Source organism: Rhinolophus sinicus, chromosome 11 (assembly GCF_057876585.1).
Source record: "Rhinolophus sinicus isolate RSI-liver-muscle chromosome 11, RSI-T2T, whole genome shotgun sequence".
Lineage (NCBI taxonomy): Eukaryota > Metazoa > Chordata > Mammalia > Chiroptera > Rhinolophidae > Rhinolophus > Rhinolophus sinicus.
Window position 1 is genome coordinate 13,575,326 of NC_142511.1, and position 19,931 is coordinate 13,595,256.

The window sequence follows — 19,931 nt, forward strand, 5'->3', positions numbered from 1 at the left end:
GGAGCTGTATTGGAGCAAATGTTTTGTAATCTATTGAAATTAGGCTGGTACCAGTCTGAACTGGATTATTGTAAATTAAGGTGTTAATTGTCACCCCGAGCACAACCACTAAAAAAATAACTCCAAAAAACAGTAAAAAAAAAACAAGGAAATTAAAATGGTATACGAAAAAATAACATTTAACACAAAAGAAGGCTGTGTTGGAGGAATAGAAGACATAGCAAACTAGCAGATATAAATCCTGTTAACCATTAATTACATTAGATGGACTACACTCTGAAAGGCTAATATTGGCAGAATGGACCAAAAACATGATGCAGCTATATACTGTCCATGAGAAACATAATGTTTTAAAGTAACAGCCTGAAGTAAAAGGATGGAAAAACATAACAGTTACCAGAAGAGAACCAAAGTAGCTATACTAATCACAAAAAATAGACCTTGAGACATACTGTGCTTGAATATGGTGTAACCTTGGCCAAGTGTTTTCCTGAACCCCAGTAGCAGTGTCTTCTCTAAGGTGAAGGGGTGGATATTGTCTGCAGTCTTTTCCATCTCTAAAACATAAACACTGTCTTTGAAAGGATGTAATAAAATCTTTACAGATTAGGGACACTTAAGATAGTAGAGTCTTATCAAATGTATTGAGATTTTCAAATTGTAATTGATCACTGAGATCGGGAGTTCAGTGGGTTTTTATCTATTGTCTTCAGAGGGTTAGTTTGCAAAGATTTTACTATCAGAAACTTAAGTCCTAGGAAAGTCCTGGCCATAGAAGATGAGAATGAAGCTGAGTTAGTGCTTTCTGCATATGCATTGATTATTGAGTACAAAGTATATTGGTTAAGAGGGCTTCAGATGTGGACAGTGTAAAGTAGGCCAGGGGTTATTAACAATATTGTAATAATTCTGTTCCAGAAATTTTTACGGCATTACCTGTGGTCCGAAGTTTATCATTGAACTTGTATTTTACACGTCTTTATTTCCTTTAGTAAAGGTAGGTCACCAAGTGACAAAGCTTGAGCACTGAAGTCAGCCTGGAACTGGATCCTGGCTTTCACTTGCCAGGTTTAGAATGACATTGGATGAATGAGTCCATCTCATTCAGCCTTGCTGTATAGATTGATTCTAGGATACAATCTATGTAGAGACAAGACTGTAGTGCTAAATCTCATATAAGTATAAGCTCTTAAAATTAATAGGCCACTTCCTAGGAAAATGTTTTTCCTTGGCAAGTTTTGTTCTCTGGCCTATGCGATTTGAAAGTCTCAGTGACTTCAATTGCATAAAATAGGTTGAAGAAGCTTGCAGTTTGGAGATAACACATTTATAATTTACTCACATTTTAAAGTTAATATTCTTATCGTCCCCTCCTGAGAACTAGGAAAGGATCCTTGGGCTAGGAGTTGATCCTTGCAGAGTAGGGAAAGGGTGGCAACAAAGGAATCAAAAGGCCATGGATGATAAAGCATGGTAGACAAATGTAGACATTGGCTTTTCCTTTTTTATAGATGTTCCCCTTTTTAACCTTTTCCTGGGCTTTGTGAATTCCCTTACCTAATGAGGGAGAGTCAGTCTCCACATGGAGACTAAAATTGTGAGATGTTCACTTTTCCAGCCTCCCCTATAGCTTTAAGGCTGAGATAGCTGGAAAAGAAAAGTGTGATCCTGTAAGTTGGCTGAGTTTGCTATCTTTCTGGGTTTCTTAAGTGAGAGACACTAGTCAGGAGAGTGGTACTCTGAGAATTGGAGTAAGAGTTTCGGAAAGATTTGGATGAATCAGCCCATATGCTCTCTTCTCTACAGTTCTTTGTGTCCAGGACATGGAGTCAGATCCCAGCATATTCTGGGGGACAGTGTGTCCTGAAAGAATGGCTTTTTGACTATATATACTGATGATATGTGGTGAATACCCATGGAAATAGCTTGTTAGATCTTGAAGGAAGAAACATAATTTTAAATCCAGTCAAATTATCAATATGGGTACACTTATACCAGAGTCTGTCTCAGTTTGTCACCTTGAACAGCTGGGTATGGTTATTTGGTTGAAATTTTCTCAGCAGTGGCTCATCTAAACTGGAGGTGATGCTAAAAATGCCTTGATACAATACAGAGGAAGGAAACAGAAGGGGGAATGTTGGAGATCTTTTATGATCTCACCCATTGTCTCCCTGTATCCTTTGTAAGAGCCAGATTGATTTCTTTTTACCAAGGCATTGAGAAATACACTGGTGAGCAGAGAACTAGCACCCTGAAAAGCTTTATGGTATAGTCTGACGGATTTTTGGCCTTGGCTAATTGATCGTATGATCTAAAGGACCAAACTGGTTCTATTTGATTTATATAACTGAAACTATAGGTCTGGCTTGAACCACTATAATAGTCACCGTCCCTTATGCATTTCCCAGACCTGATTTAGTTCACATCCCAGAGCCCTTTGAGAAAGGACCCTGCCATAGCATCCGAAATTTGTATTACGTATCTTCCTTTTAGTCTTCTCCAAAGCAACCTGGGGCCATTACCAGAGCAATTACACAACGAGGAAAGAAATTCCTAGACCTTTTGGGATTACTGAACTGGTTGTGTATTAATTTGTGAAAACCAGAACATGTATTTATTTAGTGTAGTCTTTTGGAAGTTGATCAAAATGGAGTTTTAACCCAAATCCCCCATAGTGGGCCCCAAACCCTTCTCTTTTCTTAGATATTAATACTTCTCCCATTTCCTAAGTGTATGGGAAGAGTATTAACATAAGCAGTCAGCTGAGTCACACGCTGGTTTCCTGACGAGTAAGAACTGGTTTCTTGTGTTCACCCCAGTTTAATGGAGGGATACAACTGATGTTACTTTAAGTCCCTAAGTACTACTGTTGTTAAGGGAACAAGCTGCAAATATAGATTAGATGGACTTTTTAAGTATTTCCTTTCTAGGTTGATACAGTACTGTTTCTTCAGAAAGTTTTCCTGTAGATGCAAAATTAATGCAGGTAAACATTTTAAATACCAGTAATTTATATATTTGTATGTCAAATTAGGTTCCTGGCATAAAAGTCAGCTTCATCATTGATCAAAATGTATCATGCTGATAAGCATTTAGCAAAATTTGAGACTGATATTCAATTGAACAATATATATATTAAATCACATGGCCCAAGTACTGATTTGCCTTTGATTTATAGTAATTTTTCTTTTTAACTTGGCAAACAAAAAAGTAACAACTTTTATTTTTTCTGTACTCATTTGTGAATTATAATTTTAATTGGCAAGAATTATATATTGTGGTCATCACAGAAACTTGTACTTCACCTATTCCTTTATTTTACTAAAATATATGATTTCATTAATTAGAGAAAAGAAAAAATCCTTCTAGGACTGCTGTAATAACAAAGATTTTCTCTTATTTCTGCTAAATTAATAATCTATGTTCATGTACTAACCCTCACTCTCTGGATTCTTGTATATGTAATAGGAGTGCTTTTTTTCTTCTGTGTATTTAAAACCTCTGTTATAACTCCCTCATTATCCCCCAAGCTTAATGCTTGTGAAAAGTTACTTCCTCTAGTAAATACTTCAGGGTAAATATGGATTAAATCCTTGAGACAGAAATCTAAAATTGATACTAAATCCTTTCATCCAAACTCTTGTATTCAAATGAAGCAAGAACAATATTTATTACTGGAAACAAGATTTTTTTTTCAGCTAATTTTCATTGTTAATGTTAGCCGGGGCTATTTATGCAAAAAATTAGCACATACACCAAAAACAAAAAACAACCCACAAAACAACCTAAAACAAAAACACATCCCCCAAACAAAATCCTCACTTCATAAGCTCATACAGTAACAAGTTTTATATCTGAGGTAGCACAACCAAGCAAGTGAATATTGTATGTGTATTAACTGAGGCACTTGAGATCACCCAGTTTAATTTATAATAAAATCTCTGAGAATTTCAATGCTTGTGAACAATTATAATTAGGACAATGGTCTCAACTTAGACAAAATCTTACTCTGAAGTTTAGTTATCTAGGCCTTAAACATAAAAATGTATTTCTATCTCAGGTATTTCTCAAAAGCTAGTAATAAAAAGATCAACGTGGGGAGAGGTATGATTTCTTAAAATCGGGAACACATTTTAGCTTTGTAATTGTGAAATATGTTAGTGATATGAAAGGACATTGTTCTTCCTATTCTATTCAGGCTCAGTTTAAGCAGAAAAGTGATTAGGAATAGTAAAGTGGTTCTATAACATACATAAAATTCGAAATGCTTTACATGTGAAAATTTTCTGAGTTTCTAAGCAGTAGGGTGATCTCAATCAAACTTGGCTTCATGTGAAATGTTTTCATTAAAATTTTAAGTTTTCTTTAAAATAACAAAAACTTGGAAAGCACAGCTCCCAAACCAGCTAAATTAGAAACTACTAATTTTCTGAATGAAAACAGCACTTTTATTTTTACATCACTGAATTGAAAGAATAGAAAAAGAACTACAGTTGGTATAGAGAACTATCAGGCCACCTATACAGACATCTGGGAATAAACTCCTGGCTACATTTACCATCTTTTGCAACCGCTTGCTTCTGCTTTGTCATTCACTGACATTTCAACCCTGTCAGCTACTGTATCTTCGGATGCTGACTGGACGTGGCCCTCTGGGTGTCCTCCAGTGTAGGTAGGGGTGCTGTACTTTAAAAGGATAGATTTAAAGTGCATCAGAGGTGCATCTGTACGAACACCCATTGGGTCAAAATGAGTTCGGCTTACTCGAAAGCCTGCTTGAGAAAGATAGCACAGAAACTTCTTTAACCTGTAGCAAGGAAAGGAAAATAACAATAATGAGGTATTTTTCTTTAAATTACAATGTCATTAAAATATAAAATATACATGTTGCCATTGACCGGCTACTTACTTGGGCATATTCATCCCTTTAATGCTGTGTCTGTGGATGTTGTAATAGAAGGGAGGGTGTTCAGAACTAACATCAGTCTTCTGCTTCTTTGCTAAATTTGTGGTGGTTTCATTACCTTTTCTTTTTCCTGAAACACATATACAACACAAAGTTAGCATTCTCTGAAAAACTATGAACCAAGCATTTTTATATCTATATTGCTATCTCAAGTCTAAATCCACTGACATACACCATTTTAATCTTAATTCTAAGAGCACTCCTCTTGTAAGAATATTATTGATATTTTTACTATCCTTTACTGATGTAATTTTCTTAACTGTTTGCTGAGTCAGAACTCCCTTTCTACCATCTTCAACTACAACCCTCAACTTCATTTCCGTCTCTTGTAGAAAGCTATTTAGGAATTCTGGGCCAATCACCTCACAGATTTCATTACTGTCAATCCTGTACTCCTCAGAGTTCGATTAAGTTCTGTCATTTTTTCTTTCATTTTTTTATGTCTGGAAGTTTTCTATGTTTGTAAGTCCTTTCTTCCCAGATTATATTCTAAATTCCTGGGGTAATGTCCTTCTATTTTTATACCTGTACTCTCTACTGAATGCCAATATTTGTGTTTTCAATGAACACAAAACCTGGCCAAGGTTACACAACCCAAAGAAATAGAAGGATGCTTTTAAATCTCTAATGCTCTTTACAGTATACCATAGTGCCTTTTTATTCCCTTTGACAGAAATTAAGTAGAATAAATCATTTTAAGTAATTTGTTAGCAAATTAGCTTAAGATGCCAAAGGAACATGACTGTTAGCGCATGCAGTCGTTACTAAACAGCATGCTATTAACAGTTGAAGTTTTTCTTTGAAGAGCAACACTAAAATGTTGACCAACTAATACAAGATTATAGTTTATAATCCTCTCCTCTTTCAACCTTAATACTGTCTATTCTTTTTCACCTGTATTTAAAACACACTTAGAATATAAAATTGTCTTTTAAAAAGCAAAACAAAAAAACCTTAGACATTAAGGCACTGACATACACGTCTATCTTAACACCCTTTTGATACGAATTTTCAATGCCTAAATGCGGCTAGATTTTAAAGTATACACACATCCCAAATTATAAGAAAAGCCATATAATAATAAATTCTTATGGCGAGAGTAGGTTTTCTGGTTAATCATTGGAATTGCTATACATCATATGCTGAAAAAGTTTAAAAGAATAAGAGTAAAATTGAATCAACTCTATAACTTTATCAAACGTAATTTGATCTGATTTTGGTTCACATGGTTCTTTTAAGATCTTATAGGTCTTTCAAAGGGATCACCATATATTAAAGATGGGAACAAAGTACACGTTAATAGAAATTCTGAACTGTGCAAATACCAGATAAACAAGTTTTCCTACAGTTATGTTGTTAGCTTAATATGATAAAAATGCATTTTGAAGTAGGCTACCGAAGCAGTCTCTTCCTACCCTTCTGCTGCCTTTTTGCACTGATACATACATAGGTACACATATACACATACCTTGTGCAACGTAATTATCTGGTGTGTCATCTGTAGTTTTAGTAAATACACCATATTCTTCTAAAATAAAAAATGGGAATCACAAAATAGTCTACAGGATGACATTAAGTAACAATTCAAAGTTTCAATGAAAGCTTATTAAATTATTGCCACGCAGTTTTTTGAATATATATAACAGATTCTGTGGCAAAAACAGGGCAAGAATTACACTTTTAACCTGTGGTAGCTGCTGCTTCTAATGACTTAGGAGAAATGCAGCCCACCCTTAGGTCAATGGCCAGATAAAACTACAAAAGCCTATTTACACTCAAGAGAAAAAGAAAAAAACTTCGATTTCCTGAGTGGTAAGTATAAATCTAGCTTCTGTGTCTCAATGGATATTACCAAAAATTTGGGTTACACTACTCTCAAAATTACCTGAGGTTTCTCTTTCTAGAAAGCAGAAATAAGGTAATAAAATCATAACAGACTTTTAGTACTTTAAATCTAAAATTCAAAAATATGTACTTATGTCTAATAAAACCATTATTCACGTTAGGCCCTGAATATCAACCAGAAGAAAAGTATCCAATTAAAAATAAAAGTTAACCATATTATGGTTAGACTCAGAGGGGATTTACTTAACGCACACTACTTATACTGCTTTTGATTATAACATCAATTAAAGATAAAGAATATTTTTTATTGATTTGTAACTTAGTAAGTTAGTGTTCAATTAGTTACCTTGCTTGTTGAGATTTGAAGGTGCATGAACTGAAAACTGACTTTGAGGAGTACATTCTGACTCAAAGATTAAAGTCTTTATTAGGGTCTGAATGTCGTCTAAACCATGGTGAAGAGATTCAAATAACATTCTTTTGAGAAATCCAGTATGGAACAGGGAACTTGACCTGAAAAAAAGAAAACACAAGGAACTGGGTGTGAGAAATATTAATAGTCTTAAAAAAAAAAAAGTCTCCGTAATTTAACCACAACTAAGATAATTAATTACAGGATAGATTACATACTGAAATTAAAAAGAATTTAGGATTTAATTTAAAATTGTTTATTTTCTATTTTATCATGTCAGTTCTCTAAACTAGTGGGATTAGTGAAGGAAATTTCATTCACTGTAAATCAACAAGAATTTATTGGGCCTTCATAAGGTGTTGCAGCCCTGGGATAGGTACGCAGAGCTGTGGATGAGGATGTACCGAAGTATAAAACACAGTGCTTACCCTATAAAAGCCTATAAACCTAGACAGGATCCAGATGGGGACACAGTATAATGCAGAGGATGTCACAATGCACGTCCTATCAGTATAGGAAATTATTATTTCAGTGTGTAAATGGCGGGGTAAGGTGGGGCAGAGGAAGATACGTGAAAATTACATGTGGTGGTGAGGTAGTTAAGAAATGGCCCGGGGGTGAGTCTGACATGCTTCCCTTTTGAGAATCACAGGTGTAATGCACGGAATATGAAATTGTGAGTCAGATAAACCTGGATTCCCATCCTGGCTCCCCCATTTTACTACTAGCTATGTGATTTTGAGTAATTACTGCTTTTGAGTCTCAACTTATCATAAAATGGAAAATAAAACCTCTCAGAGTTGTTATTGGAATTAGCACACGGAAAATCCCTCCTATGAAGTATGTCTTTAATACATGGTAGCTATTAGCGTTAGCAAATATATGTGAAAAGATAAGATTTTAAAGTGTCAAGTGAGTGATCAATGTAAGATTAACTAAAAGGAAATTCAGAAATAATCTGAGTTGAAGCACAAAGGAGAGACTTCAAAGAGGACGTAGAATTTGAATTGGAGGTTGTCAAGGCGGGAGAGATTCTGGATGACAGTTAAGAAATGACCATGGTACATTTATACAATGGAGTATTACGCAGCCATAAAGAAGAAAGAAATCTTACCATTTGCAACAACATGGATGGACCTAGAGAACATTATGTTAAGTGAAATAAGTCAGAAAGAGAAAGACAAATACCATATGATCTCACTTATATGCGGAATCTAAAGAAAAGAATAAGTGAATGAACTAATCAGAAACAGTTTTGGAAACATGGAGGAAAAACAGAGGGTTGCTAGAGGGGCGGTGGGGTGGGGATAAGGGGAAGGTGAGAGGTTTTGGGAACGTACAGAGGGATAGTGGATGGGGGGAGGGGGGTTCACAGTGTGAGGGATATAAATGATAAACGTCTAAGTTTTGCTTTGTCTTGTGCACCTGAAACTAATTTAAAAAAATAAAATAAAAAATAAATAAAAAAAAAAGAAGAGTAAACCCCTCCCACATTATTAACCAATGTTAACCCAATAAATTTAATTTTAAAAATAAAAGAAATGACCATGGCTTTCAGTGAGGAAATCATAAGCCATGGTTTAGAACTCAGTCTTGGGAAACCTGAGTTCTTGCCCTGCCTGACCTACTAACTAAATTTTATGGGTCAGTTTTAGCCAGCATTTAAAAACACAGTGCCATAATGTTCTCATCTGTAAAATGAGGGAGTTGGGCTAGATCTTTCTTCTGGATCCAGCAACCTGTTAAGAATAATTAATTTCCTTAGTTCTGAGATCAGTGAGTAGTATCAACATGTAACAGATGACACAGGTAAGCGAGTTAGACTTACTAGAAGGTAAGTCTGGCTAGGTCATTTTTAATCTAAGGGTATTTACATGGGATAAAGATAAAATAACGAGCATCAGCACATATTTACCATTTGGGTGAATTTTTAGGTTAGTAATGGCTAAATTTTGACCTTGTAAATTAATGAGGTAGAAAACTGCAGTGATTCTTGTCACAATGCGGTTATAAATCTCTAGTTATTAATGATGCAAAAGCACATATACATTAAAAACTCGCAGTTAAGTCCTGTCTAAACTTTCCCTAAAACTAAAGCAGACACTTACTTTCTCATATGCCCTTCATACTTAAAACTAATTCCTCGAAGACCTTTTATATTAGTTAACTCTTCTATAAAAAGTTATGATCACTTTACAATCACACCCTAGTTCTACAATTATCTACTGAAAAATGCCTCATGCAAATCAACTAGGCTTCTCTTTAATTCCACTGCCTCTTAGGACTTGGGAGTTCTATACTCACAAACTTGAGGGTATAGAAAAATCTGAAAATGCCTCAGGTTCATAGTGATAGAAGAGTCATAATTATTTGCCTAGACTTAAAAATCAATCAAAATTGCTTGTCTGTTACCATGCATCATCAAACGTCAGCAAGCAAATCAATATATCAATTTTGAATATATTTATTATGCTTAGGCACATACCATAGGGGTCCAAGTTCTATTGCTGTCTTTCCAGGCATGCTTCCATGACAGTTACAAGGCAGCTGTCTATATGGGTTTTCTGTGAAAAAATAATAAGAAATTAAAGGAGAAATGACAGTGTAAATAGTAGTAATTGTTATATTAATAATTTGCAGCTACTATATATTGAGGATCTACTATATGCCAGGTATTGTGCTTTTTTAGACATTTAAAAAGTTTAATCCTTATAAATCTGAAGTAGGTACTGTTAAAATCTCAATTACACAGATCAGAGGATTAAAGCTCAAGAGAGACTAGAAATCCATGTCAAACAGCTTATTAGAGGCATAACTTACTTTTAGTCACTACATGAAATAATTTATGTAGGAGAAAGTCTTGTAAAATCCTCTAGATACCATATTTTAAAATCAACTCGGGTATAATTTACATGCAATAAAATGTATACATTTTATGTGAAAAGGTTAATGAATTTTGACAAATATAACCAACATCTCACCAAAATAAAGACATTTCTGTAACTGGGAAGAAAATAAATGATTCCCGAGGCCTGATTCATAATCAGCCCCAGAATGTAGGCTAGAAGAATCTAATTCTGTTTAAAGAGTAATGAGAGAGGCCTGATATGATCACAAGGAAATTGGGGAGGTACTAGCACTATTCTTAGTTTCCAAAATGGGGCAATGTTCTACCATGTGCACTTAAGGCCCAGAATAGTCGTTTTAAATCAGACTCTCCAACTAACTTCCTCCAGTCTATTCCTGGGTGAATCATTCACTTTATTCGAATGGCCTGATCTGATCAGTGAGTCCTTGATATATGCAGAACCCAGGACTATGGTGGCAGGGACATACATCTATAGCTTCTTGTTATCCGATAATCACTGTTACTCAATGCAATTAAATGGCATAATGCAGTTGTGAGATCTCATTTTAGGTTTACTTAAAGGCTTCCTTCACTGTTTTTCCTAGGTTTACTTTTCCAGTATTATTTAACTCTAAAGGAAGGTGGGGTTATCATCTATATTAGCTTTGTAGAGAACTATGTTCTTTAAACATTGTATGAATATATTCAAGAAGTCTTCCCTGGAATAACCAAATTACAAATACTATAGTCAGTATTACTCAAATGGGGGTGACTTACATTTATGACTGTCAGTTATACCTACTTACCAGAGGCAGGCAGCACACACATGAATTTGTATTAGTTTGTTTCTTGATGCACTTGGCAAAATGCTCCTATCATGCAAACCTATGTCTTGTCCCAAGTCCCTTGCCTAGGATTTCTCAGTGCTAGGTCTACATCAGTAAATTCCCTCTCTGAGGGGTCTGGGCTATCATTTCAATTTACCAGCAGCAAAAAATGAAGGGATAAAGAAAGAAAACTAGTATTTCCATGTCATTAGTATACAGGCTATGAAGGCAATTTCAGGTGAGGAATTAAAAAATATTTCGAGACTTCTATTTAAATGCAATGAATTGAACATGTACGTATTTTATCAATGCTGTCTCTTAAAGCATTATTAAAATGAGAGCAAATCAAACCCAGGGATAAATAAAAAGGGAGAGGAGGTAACAGAAGATGATGAGTGATGTCAATAAAATAAAAAACAAGAAGCGGGACAAGGGATAACTGATTTTTCAGGCCAGAGAAAGCTAAAGCCTAAACCTGAAACAGGTAAGACAGGTTACCAACAACACAGCAAGCCCACTGGTGGTGTGGGACCCCAGAGACCCTGAGAATTGAAGGTACTGGTTGTCTCTGAAGATGGGCATAGGGTGGTACTGCAAAAAAGAGGCCTTGTTAGAAATTAAGGGGTTCAATTAAGTAAGACTCCTGGTTCATTTTCTCTAATACCCACAGTCAGGCTTCTGTGTCTTCCCCATCCCAAAAGATGAAGTTAATCTTGGGTGAGGTTGAACCATCGAGGATCTGGAACAAGGGGCATTAGTCACAGCTGAGGGTGAGGAGATGGAGAAAAAGAGAGGGATTAAGTAAAAGAATGTATAAATGGTAAGCCCTTCCAGTCTCCTTTCCCAATACGGCTCCTGGAAAGCTGGTAGAAGAATGGAAGATTCCTCTCTAGAAAAACTTAGTAATGCGAGAGAAAAGACCTATATATATTTATTGGCATGGTGAGGGTAGGGTGGGGGTCTCCTAGTGAAAAGGCACACTCATGCCTTCTCATTACAATGAAACCCATCAGTTCATAAGCCCTGCTCCAAGTATTTCAAACAATTTTCAGTGTGGACAACCAATGACATTTGAGAGCTACCATGACAGAACAAAATAAAAGGCAATGATATGGGTAACTATAAAAGATGGCTGTGTGTGTGTGTGTGTGTGTGTGATCTATTTTTTTTGTCTTAATTTATTTGAAAAATCATAAGATTATGTATTTAAAAAATAAATGTACTTTTGGATTAGATCTATATAAATATAATTAATAAAAGACAAAAATAGCACAGGAGGGAAGAGGAAAATAGAATTATATTAGGGCAAACTTGCTAGATTTTGCCAGTCTTACCTCAACGTTAACCTGAAATAGAGCAAGATAAGTTAAAGGTATATATTGTAATCCCTAAAGAAACCATTAAGAAAATATACAGTTAAAAAATTAACAGTGGAATTAAAATGACACACTATAAATAGGTTTAACACTAAAGAAGGCAACAAAGGATCAGAGGAACAGACATGAAACAAAAAAACAAAGAGCTGACATAAAGCCAACTATTTTAATAATTACATTAAATATGATGGTCTAAACACATCAAAAGCAGAAATAATCAGAGTGGATAAAAAAGTAAGATCCAATAAAACACTCTGAAAGTAAAAAGATGAGAAAAATATATTATGCAAATAGTAACTAAGAGTGGTGTTTGTATTAATATCAGATAATAGTTTTGGACAAGAAATACCACAGAGATAAAGATGGCCATTTTACAATGATAAAAGGACCAACACATGAAGAAAATACAACAATTAGAAATCTACATGGACATTTTTAGAGATAAATGATAAAGAAGACCGGTTGAGAAGGTCTAGCACAGGCGTAATAGCACAAAGATAAGACAAAACTCAGAATAAAATACACATTTAGGAAAACTTTCTTGAAATAAAATATTTGAAACTACATGATGGGGGGGTAAAAAAAAAAAAAAAGAAAGAAACTACATGATGAAAGGGTACACCGTGATCTAGAAACACTGATCCTAAAAGCATATAAAGTTACTGGATTTCAAAAATAAATATTCCTTTGGGCAAACAAAATCATTTTGATCATTTCAAAATGATCATGTCACATGAAAGAAGGAAAATTTACAATAATACTCAGTAATAGAAGACAGTAGAACTTCTACAAGGTACTAAAAGAAACTGTAAACTTCAGTTGTAAAGGCTATGAACAGGGAGCTCTAAACATGCATGAAATCAAGAAGTATTTTCCCCATGAACCCTCTTTGCTAAACTCATCAAGTTAAATTTAGCCACTTGAGATGATTAGAGAAATTATGGCAAAGACTGATGATGAGCACAGAATATATTTAGTGTACAGATTATACTGGCAAAATAGAATATAAATGTTATATATTATAGTAACAGAAATGGTTTAATGATCAAAGATTAGTTAGGGAAAATGGAAAATGGGAGGCTGATTACCTCATTTATGATACCAAAAATCCAAAGTATATTAAAACCGATAAATCTAAATTACAGAAATATATAGTGTGTGTGTGTGTATATATATATATATATATATATATATATACACACACACACACATATATACATACTACTACAAAAGTAAACATTAAGAAAGATAATAAATAATAGAATAAACCAATATCTAATGTATTCAAGAAAAAAGGCAAAAGAACAAATATTAAAAATTAAAAAAACATGGAGAGTATAACCACAGAAACCATGGAAATTAAAAGGAATCATTAGACTTGGCTCACTATTTAAATAAATTAGACAAGCTACGTGAATACTGCTAAACCTTTAATGAACAAATAATTCTGATGCTAGTTAAACTGTTCCCATGCATTGAAAAAAAAGGAAAAGTTCTAAATTCTTTTTGAAGGGAGTTTAAACTGATTCCAAAACCCAACCAAAAGAAGGAAAACCATATGCCATCTCACTTAGGAATACTGAAACAAAAATCTTTAAAAATATTAGCAAATAGAACCCATATTAAGAGAACACTTCCTGACAAAATAGTTTATTCTAAAAAGCCAGAATGTTCGATATTGGGAAATTTTATTACAATTAATCAAATTAATAGATCTAAGGAGAAATACATATAATCATCTCTACATATGCTGAGAAAACATTGTAAAATTCAGCATCTTAATAAAATACAATAAAATTGGAAATGAAGGCTACTTTCTTAACATGAGAAACGATAGGTATCTCAGACTCATGCTTGAATCAGAAAGCGCCAGTTGGAAATAATAAGGAACATGACAGGATGCTGTCCATTTCCACTATCAGTTAACACAGTGGTAAAAGTACTTGTACAAATAAAAAGCATACTAGGTTCTTAGGAAGCTTCAAAAACACAATATCCTCCTTCATTTAATGTGATCAAAATAAACTACCACCTGGTCTATTTACTTTTTTATTAAGAAAAAAAGACCCAGTATTAGGAACACTGAAAATTGAGCTTTGACGAAGGATTGCCTTAACAAATATTAAACAACACCAAAAATTTTCTGTAGTCAAAACAGTGTGGTAGAGTTATGTAAATAGACATCCAGTCACTGGAACAGAATAGACAATAAGAACAGAAACAAACTCAAATACATGTGGGACTTTAGAATAAGAAAGAGATGGTATTCTCAAATCAGTGGAGGAGAACTATTCAATAAAATGTAACCTACCTTGAATAATTTAGGAATAGGAAAGCTCTTTCTAACTATAGACAAAATCCAGAATACACAATCGAAATTTGATTAACTTTACAACAGCAACAATGAAAAACTTCTGCATCCAAGGTTAAAAAACAGATTTGCAAACACAAGTGACAAACGAGAAGAAATATTTGTAACTCATATCACAAGGGTTAAAGTCTAATATATAAAGAGTTCTTAAAAATCCATATTAAAAAATGCCAACAACATAACAGAAAACAATGGGCAACTGTTTCTATATCCTTTAGAAAAGAAAAATAGAAACAGCTTATGAGGGTATAAGACAGATCTTTTTCCTTGATCCCCAGGCCTGGCAGATAGTAGAGGCTCACTAAATGTTTAATGAATTTTATAACTGATGGATTTTATATTCAGCCAGAAACATGAAAATTATTTTTGTAAAATTAATGACTTAAAATGGCCTAGATAAAGAGGTAATCTGACATGTTCCTAAAATTAGTGACATGGAAACTAAGTTATTTCTAGATATTTCAATAAAGGGGGACAGGGCTAGAGAGCATATATTGTATAGCATGAGTAAATAACTTTAATAAACTCACACGAATGTCTTGTCTGTTGATGAAAGGAAATCCAGTATAGGAAATAAAGTTAGCACTGTAATCTTTAAAATCAAAGGACAATATGTATAATTAGGGGTGTGATAAAGACTTATTCATTGGAGGCTTATACATAAATTAAACACAATATACAGTCAAAAGAAACTTGAATTTACCTTCTACCATATTACCGTCCTTCTGAAAAATTCTCTCTTCACACCACTGACAATGGATCAGATACTGAATCTTCTTGGCAGTTTCATCTGCAGAAGTAGGTCCCCTCAAAACTCGCACAACGACCAATACAAAATGTTCCAGAGCCACTGCAAACAGTACTTCTATGCCTTTGTTACATCGAGCTGCAGCTCTAGAAAAAAACAAAAACATTTTTCAGTTATTTTGGGTGTTTATCATTTTCCTTTATTTGTTATTATATTGACAGTACTAACCTCGACAATAAAAATGATGGGTGGGTTAAGAGAAAATAAGGAAAATTCAATTCTTAGTAGCAGTGCTTTTACAAGATCATTACTATAACTTTTATACAAATTAAAACACAGGAAATAAAGGATGCTTCGCAAGGTCTTCAGTTATTAGACATTTTCCTTTAGGATATCCTCCCAATAGATTGACTATAGTCTCTGGTTTTCAATGTCTCTTTCTTGTCATGGCCACCACTTTTCTTCCTTTTTATCTATTTTTTCTATAAAAGCTTCTTCCAAACAATATATGTTTATTGAGTACCAACTACATGCAGGTTAGTATACTTGCTGCTGAATATTCGGTGAAATGAATGTCAAAGTCCTTGACACTATTAATTTTACAGACTTGGATTAAATTCTACCTGACATACCATTTATGTACTTAGATTTCCCTCTGCAGTTGCACACTAAACTTAGCTCGTATGTACTAATTTGATTTCGTACATGTTATTTTGTAAACATTTTAAGTATGTACAGGTTGGTCCTTGGTGTGTATAAACTGAATATCAGAGTTTTCAATTAATTAGGAGTAACCCTTAAGGTTATGTTAGTCTATGAAGTATAATAATCTATATTTATGCTGAGGTAGGAATTTCAATCTAAATGCTGTGAAACTATGTTGAGGCTAGTGAGTGAGCTGGCCGATCATTATCTATACTCCCACTTTCCATTTATATTTTATTATTATATTATTCTTCTAGCATAATATTCTGAATAAAATGGGTGCTCAAAAAAAGTCTTCCTTTCTCCAACTGTTTACAAATCCTGATGAGAAGAGAACCTTTTTTTGTAGGCAAGATCATTTTGCAGAATCAAGTTAATAAGCCATCATTTTTGTGATTTAGTTATGTAAAGATTAGATAAAATAGACATAAAACAATGAGTGTTTCTAAATCTAAAAACAATCTTTGCCCTATCTACCCTACGTTATTGAAATAACTAATTTGAAATTAACTTACATTTTTTATCTTTTCTTTCTTACTACTTTAATTATTTTAGTAACATTTTTAATCAGAGAGTCAACAGACTATTTTAGGCACAGGCTTTTAACTTTTAAATCAAATTCTAAAAGATACAACTTAAGATTACCAAACAAATCAAGATTACAGATATGGCATACAGAATTTTTATTTTGTTCATATGTTGAAAAATGAAATAAGCATTTCTTCTTGTATCTATTTTTATCATATACACAAACATACTAAGTACACTGTTGGCAATTTTGTACCTTGCCACCGCAGCTACAACAATCCTGGCTGCTAGCTCCTTGTAATATTCAGTTCGGACAATGTTACATCCGTAGTGACGCCGGGCGACATGCTGTGCCTTGGCATATAAAGAACTGATATCTGTAGAAGTCACTGATACTATGCCAAGGTTTCTTATATTTCTGAATGCAGAATCTAGATAGTTCACTGATGTTCCAAAGGGGTCTAGGTGTCTAAAATCAGAAAGAATTAGACATATTTAAAATCATACCAGTAACCAAAATGAGACGATTATCATTTCTGATAAAATTCCATGGGTTCAAAAGTACTTTCCATATCTATTTTAAATACATAATTCTGTTTTTAAAGTAAGTAATAAAATGATCATATGATATGTTAGACATGTAAAAATAAATGAGGCTTAGAGGAAAATGGTCATGCCCAGGCATTTTATTTCAAATGCTGGAAAATGTTCTTATTGCATTCTTTGGGCCAATGCTAAAACCAAAAACGAAAACAACAAAAACCAAATTAACTGAAATAAACAGCAACAATTAACTGAAACAGCTACAACAAACTCTTAATTTTTGACGCCCTCCCCCCAAAAAAATCCAAGTCAGTTTAGAAAGTCACATAGCAAATGTATTTCACTTACATGAAATCAAAAGATCTCAAATGCATCAGCACATTAGCATCCATTTTGGTCACCTTAATATTACCAAGGTTTTCCTCTCCTTCTTCAAGAATATCATCACTCTCTTCCTTTTCCTTACTGTCCACCACCACTTTCAATTTGTTTAAATGGCAGTTTTCCTGAATCAATGTCACCGAGTTTTCATTCAAGTCATTAATTGTAACCTTAACTGCATTTCCGAGATGTTTTGCCCATTGTAATCCCATTATCCCTTAGGAGGAATGGTAAGAAAATAAATTTTTAATTGTAATAATTTAAAAATACTATAATAACAATAATGTAATTTTATAAATAACAAAAACAAATTATTTCAAAATCTTAATATTTTCATAAATAAGTTTTTTTACTTTCTCACTACAAAGCCTATGAAGAAAGGTTAACACAAAAAATGTCCTATAGATTTTTACTAGTACTTATAAAACTTTTCTATGACCTCTGTTCAAAAAAATTTTCTAATTAGTAACAAGAACACACATGGAAGATACGATTAAATCTCACTAGAAAAGTAATTATATAGTAAAGATTGTGGATTACTTATAAAGCTACTATGAAGGTTAAAAGACAAAAATAGCAAAAATAACTATGATTACGATAGCTAAGGGTTATACAAGATAAAAAAGATATAAAATGTGATATCAGAAACAAAAAGTGGGAATGGGAGGACAGTAATGATGTTGAGCTTTATTATGGGATCAAACTTAAGTTGCTATCAACTTAAAATAGATTGTTATAGATATAAGTTGATATACACAAGCTTCATGGTAACTACAAAGCAAAAATCTATTGTAAATATACAAAAGATAAAGGAATGTAAGCATGCCACTAAAGAAAGTCATCAAACCACAAAGAGAGTAAGATATGAAGGAACAAAGAGGAACTACAAAAACAGCTAGAAAACAACAAAATGGCAATATGCACATGCCTATCAATAACTACTTTAAATGTAAATAGATTAAATTCTCCAAAAGCTGTAGAGTATTTGAATGGATAAAAAACCAAACCAAAACAAACAGAAAAACAAGACCCATCTATATGCTCCATATAAGAGACTAACTTTAGACATAAGGACATGCACAGACTGAAAGTGAAGGGATGAGAAAATATATCCCATGCAAATGGAAACCAAAAGAAAGACGGGAGTAGCTATACTTGTATCAGACAAAATAGACTTTAAAACAAAAACTGTAATAAGAGACAAATAGCGGGTGTTGCATAATGATGAAGGGGTCAATCCAACAAGAAGATAGAACATTTGTAAATATTCATGAATACAACATAGGAGCACCTAAATATATAAAGCAAATATTACTAGATCTAAAGGGAGAAACAGCATTACAATAAAGGAAAGAACCTTTAATACCCCACCTACATCAATTGACAGATCATCCAAACACAAAATCAACAAGGAAACATGAGTTTTAAATGACACATTAGAGCACATGTATTTAATAGGTATTTACAGAACATTCCACGCAAAAGCAAGAACACATTTGTCTTAAGTGTCCATGGAACATTTTCCCAACATAGATCATAGTTTAGGCCACAAAACAAGTCAATAAATTTAAGAGGATTGACATCATATCAAGCATCTTTTCTGATCACAAAAGGATGAAACTAGAAATTAATTACATGAAGAAAATTAGAAAATTCACAACTATGTGGAGATTAAATAACATGCTACTGAAAAACCAATGGGTCAAAGAAGAAATAAAAAAATACCTTGAGACAAATGAAATGGGAATGTCACATACCAAAATTTATAGGTTGCAGTAAAAGTAGTTCAAACCACAGAGAGAGTAAGAAACAAGAAAACTCAAGAAACAAGAAAAATATCAACCTAACTTTACATCTCAGGGAACTAGAAAAAGAACAAACGAAACCCAAGTTAGTAGTAGAAAGGAAATAAACATTAGAGCAGAAATAAGTCAAACAGAGACTAAAAGGACCATAGAAAAGATCAAGGAAATAGGAGCTGGTTCTTTGAAAAGATAAACAAAATTGATAAACCTTTAACTGGACTCTCCAAGAAAAAATAGATAGGGCCCAAATAAAATCAGAAATGAAAGAGGGGAAGTTACAACTCATACCAAAGAAATACAAAGGCTCATAAGAGACCACTTGGAACAAGTATATGCCAACAAGTTGGACAAGCAAGAAGAAATGGATAAACTCCTAGAAACATGCAACCTACCAACACTGAATCACGATGAAACAGAATATCCGAACAGATCAATTATTAGTAAGGAGAGTGAATCAAAAGGCTCCCATCAAGTAAAAGTCCAGGACCAGACAGCTTCACTGGTGAATTCAAACACACGTGCTAAGAAGAATTACCATCAATCTTTCTCAAACTTTTTCAAAAAACAGAAGAGGAG

The 19,931-nt window shown here is 33.6% G+C and overlaps 1 protein-coding gene across 3 annotated transcripts in view; it reads right to left on the minus strand.

Moving 5' to 3' along the window:
- Positions 1-3,275: 3,275 nt before the first annotated feature.
- The window catches only part of TRMT1L (tRNA methyltransferase 1L), a 30,565-nt gene continuing 13,909 nt past the window's right edge, over positions 3,276-19,931 (minus strand). Inside the window, exons 8-15 of one of the 3 annotated variants that reach the window (XM_019738089.3) lie at positions 17,518-17,767; positions 16,883-17,095; positions 15,349-15,539; positions 9,709-9,787; positions 7,158-7,324; positions 6,435-6,494; positions 4,910-5,036; positions 3,276-4,807 (exon numbers count right to left, since the gene is read on the minus strand). In XM_019738089.3, coding sequence (XP_019593648.3) covers positions 4,555-4,807; positions 4,910-5,036; positions 6,435-6,494; positions 7,158-7,324; positions 9,709-9,787; positions 15,349-15,539; positions 16,883-17,095; positions 17,518-17,767 — 1,340 coding nt within the window. In that variant the 3' untranslated portion in view covers positions 3,276-4,554. The remainder of the gene's footprint in view (positions 4,808-4,909; positions 5,037-6,434; positions 6,495-7,157; positions 7,325-9,708; positions 9,788-15,348; positions 15,540-16,882; positions 17,096-17,517; positions 17,768-19,931) is intronic. The other 2 variants (XM_074322405.2, XM_019738090.3) reach the window with 2 other exon arrangements.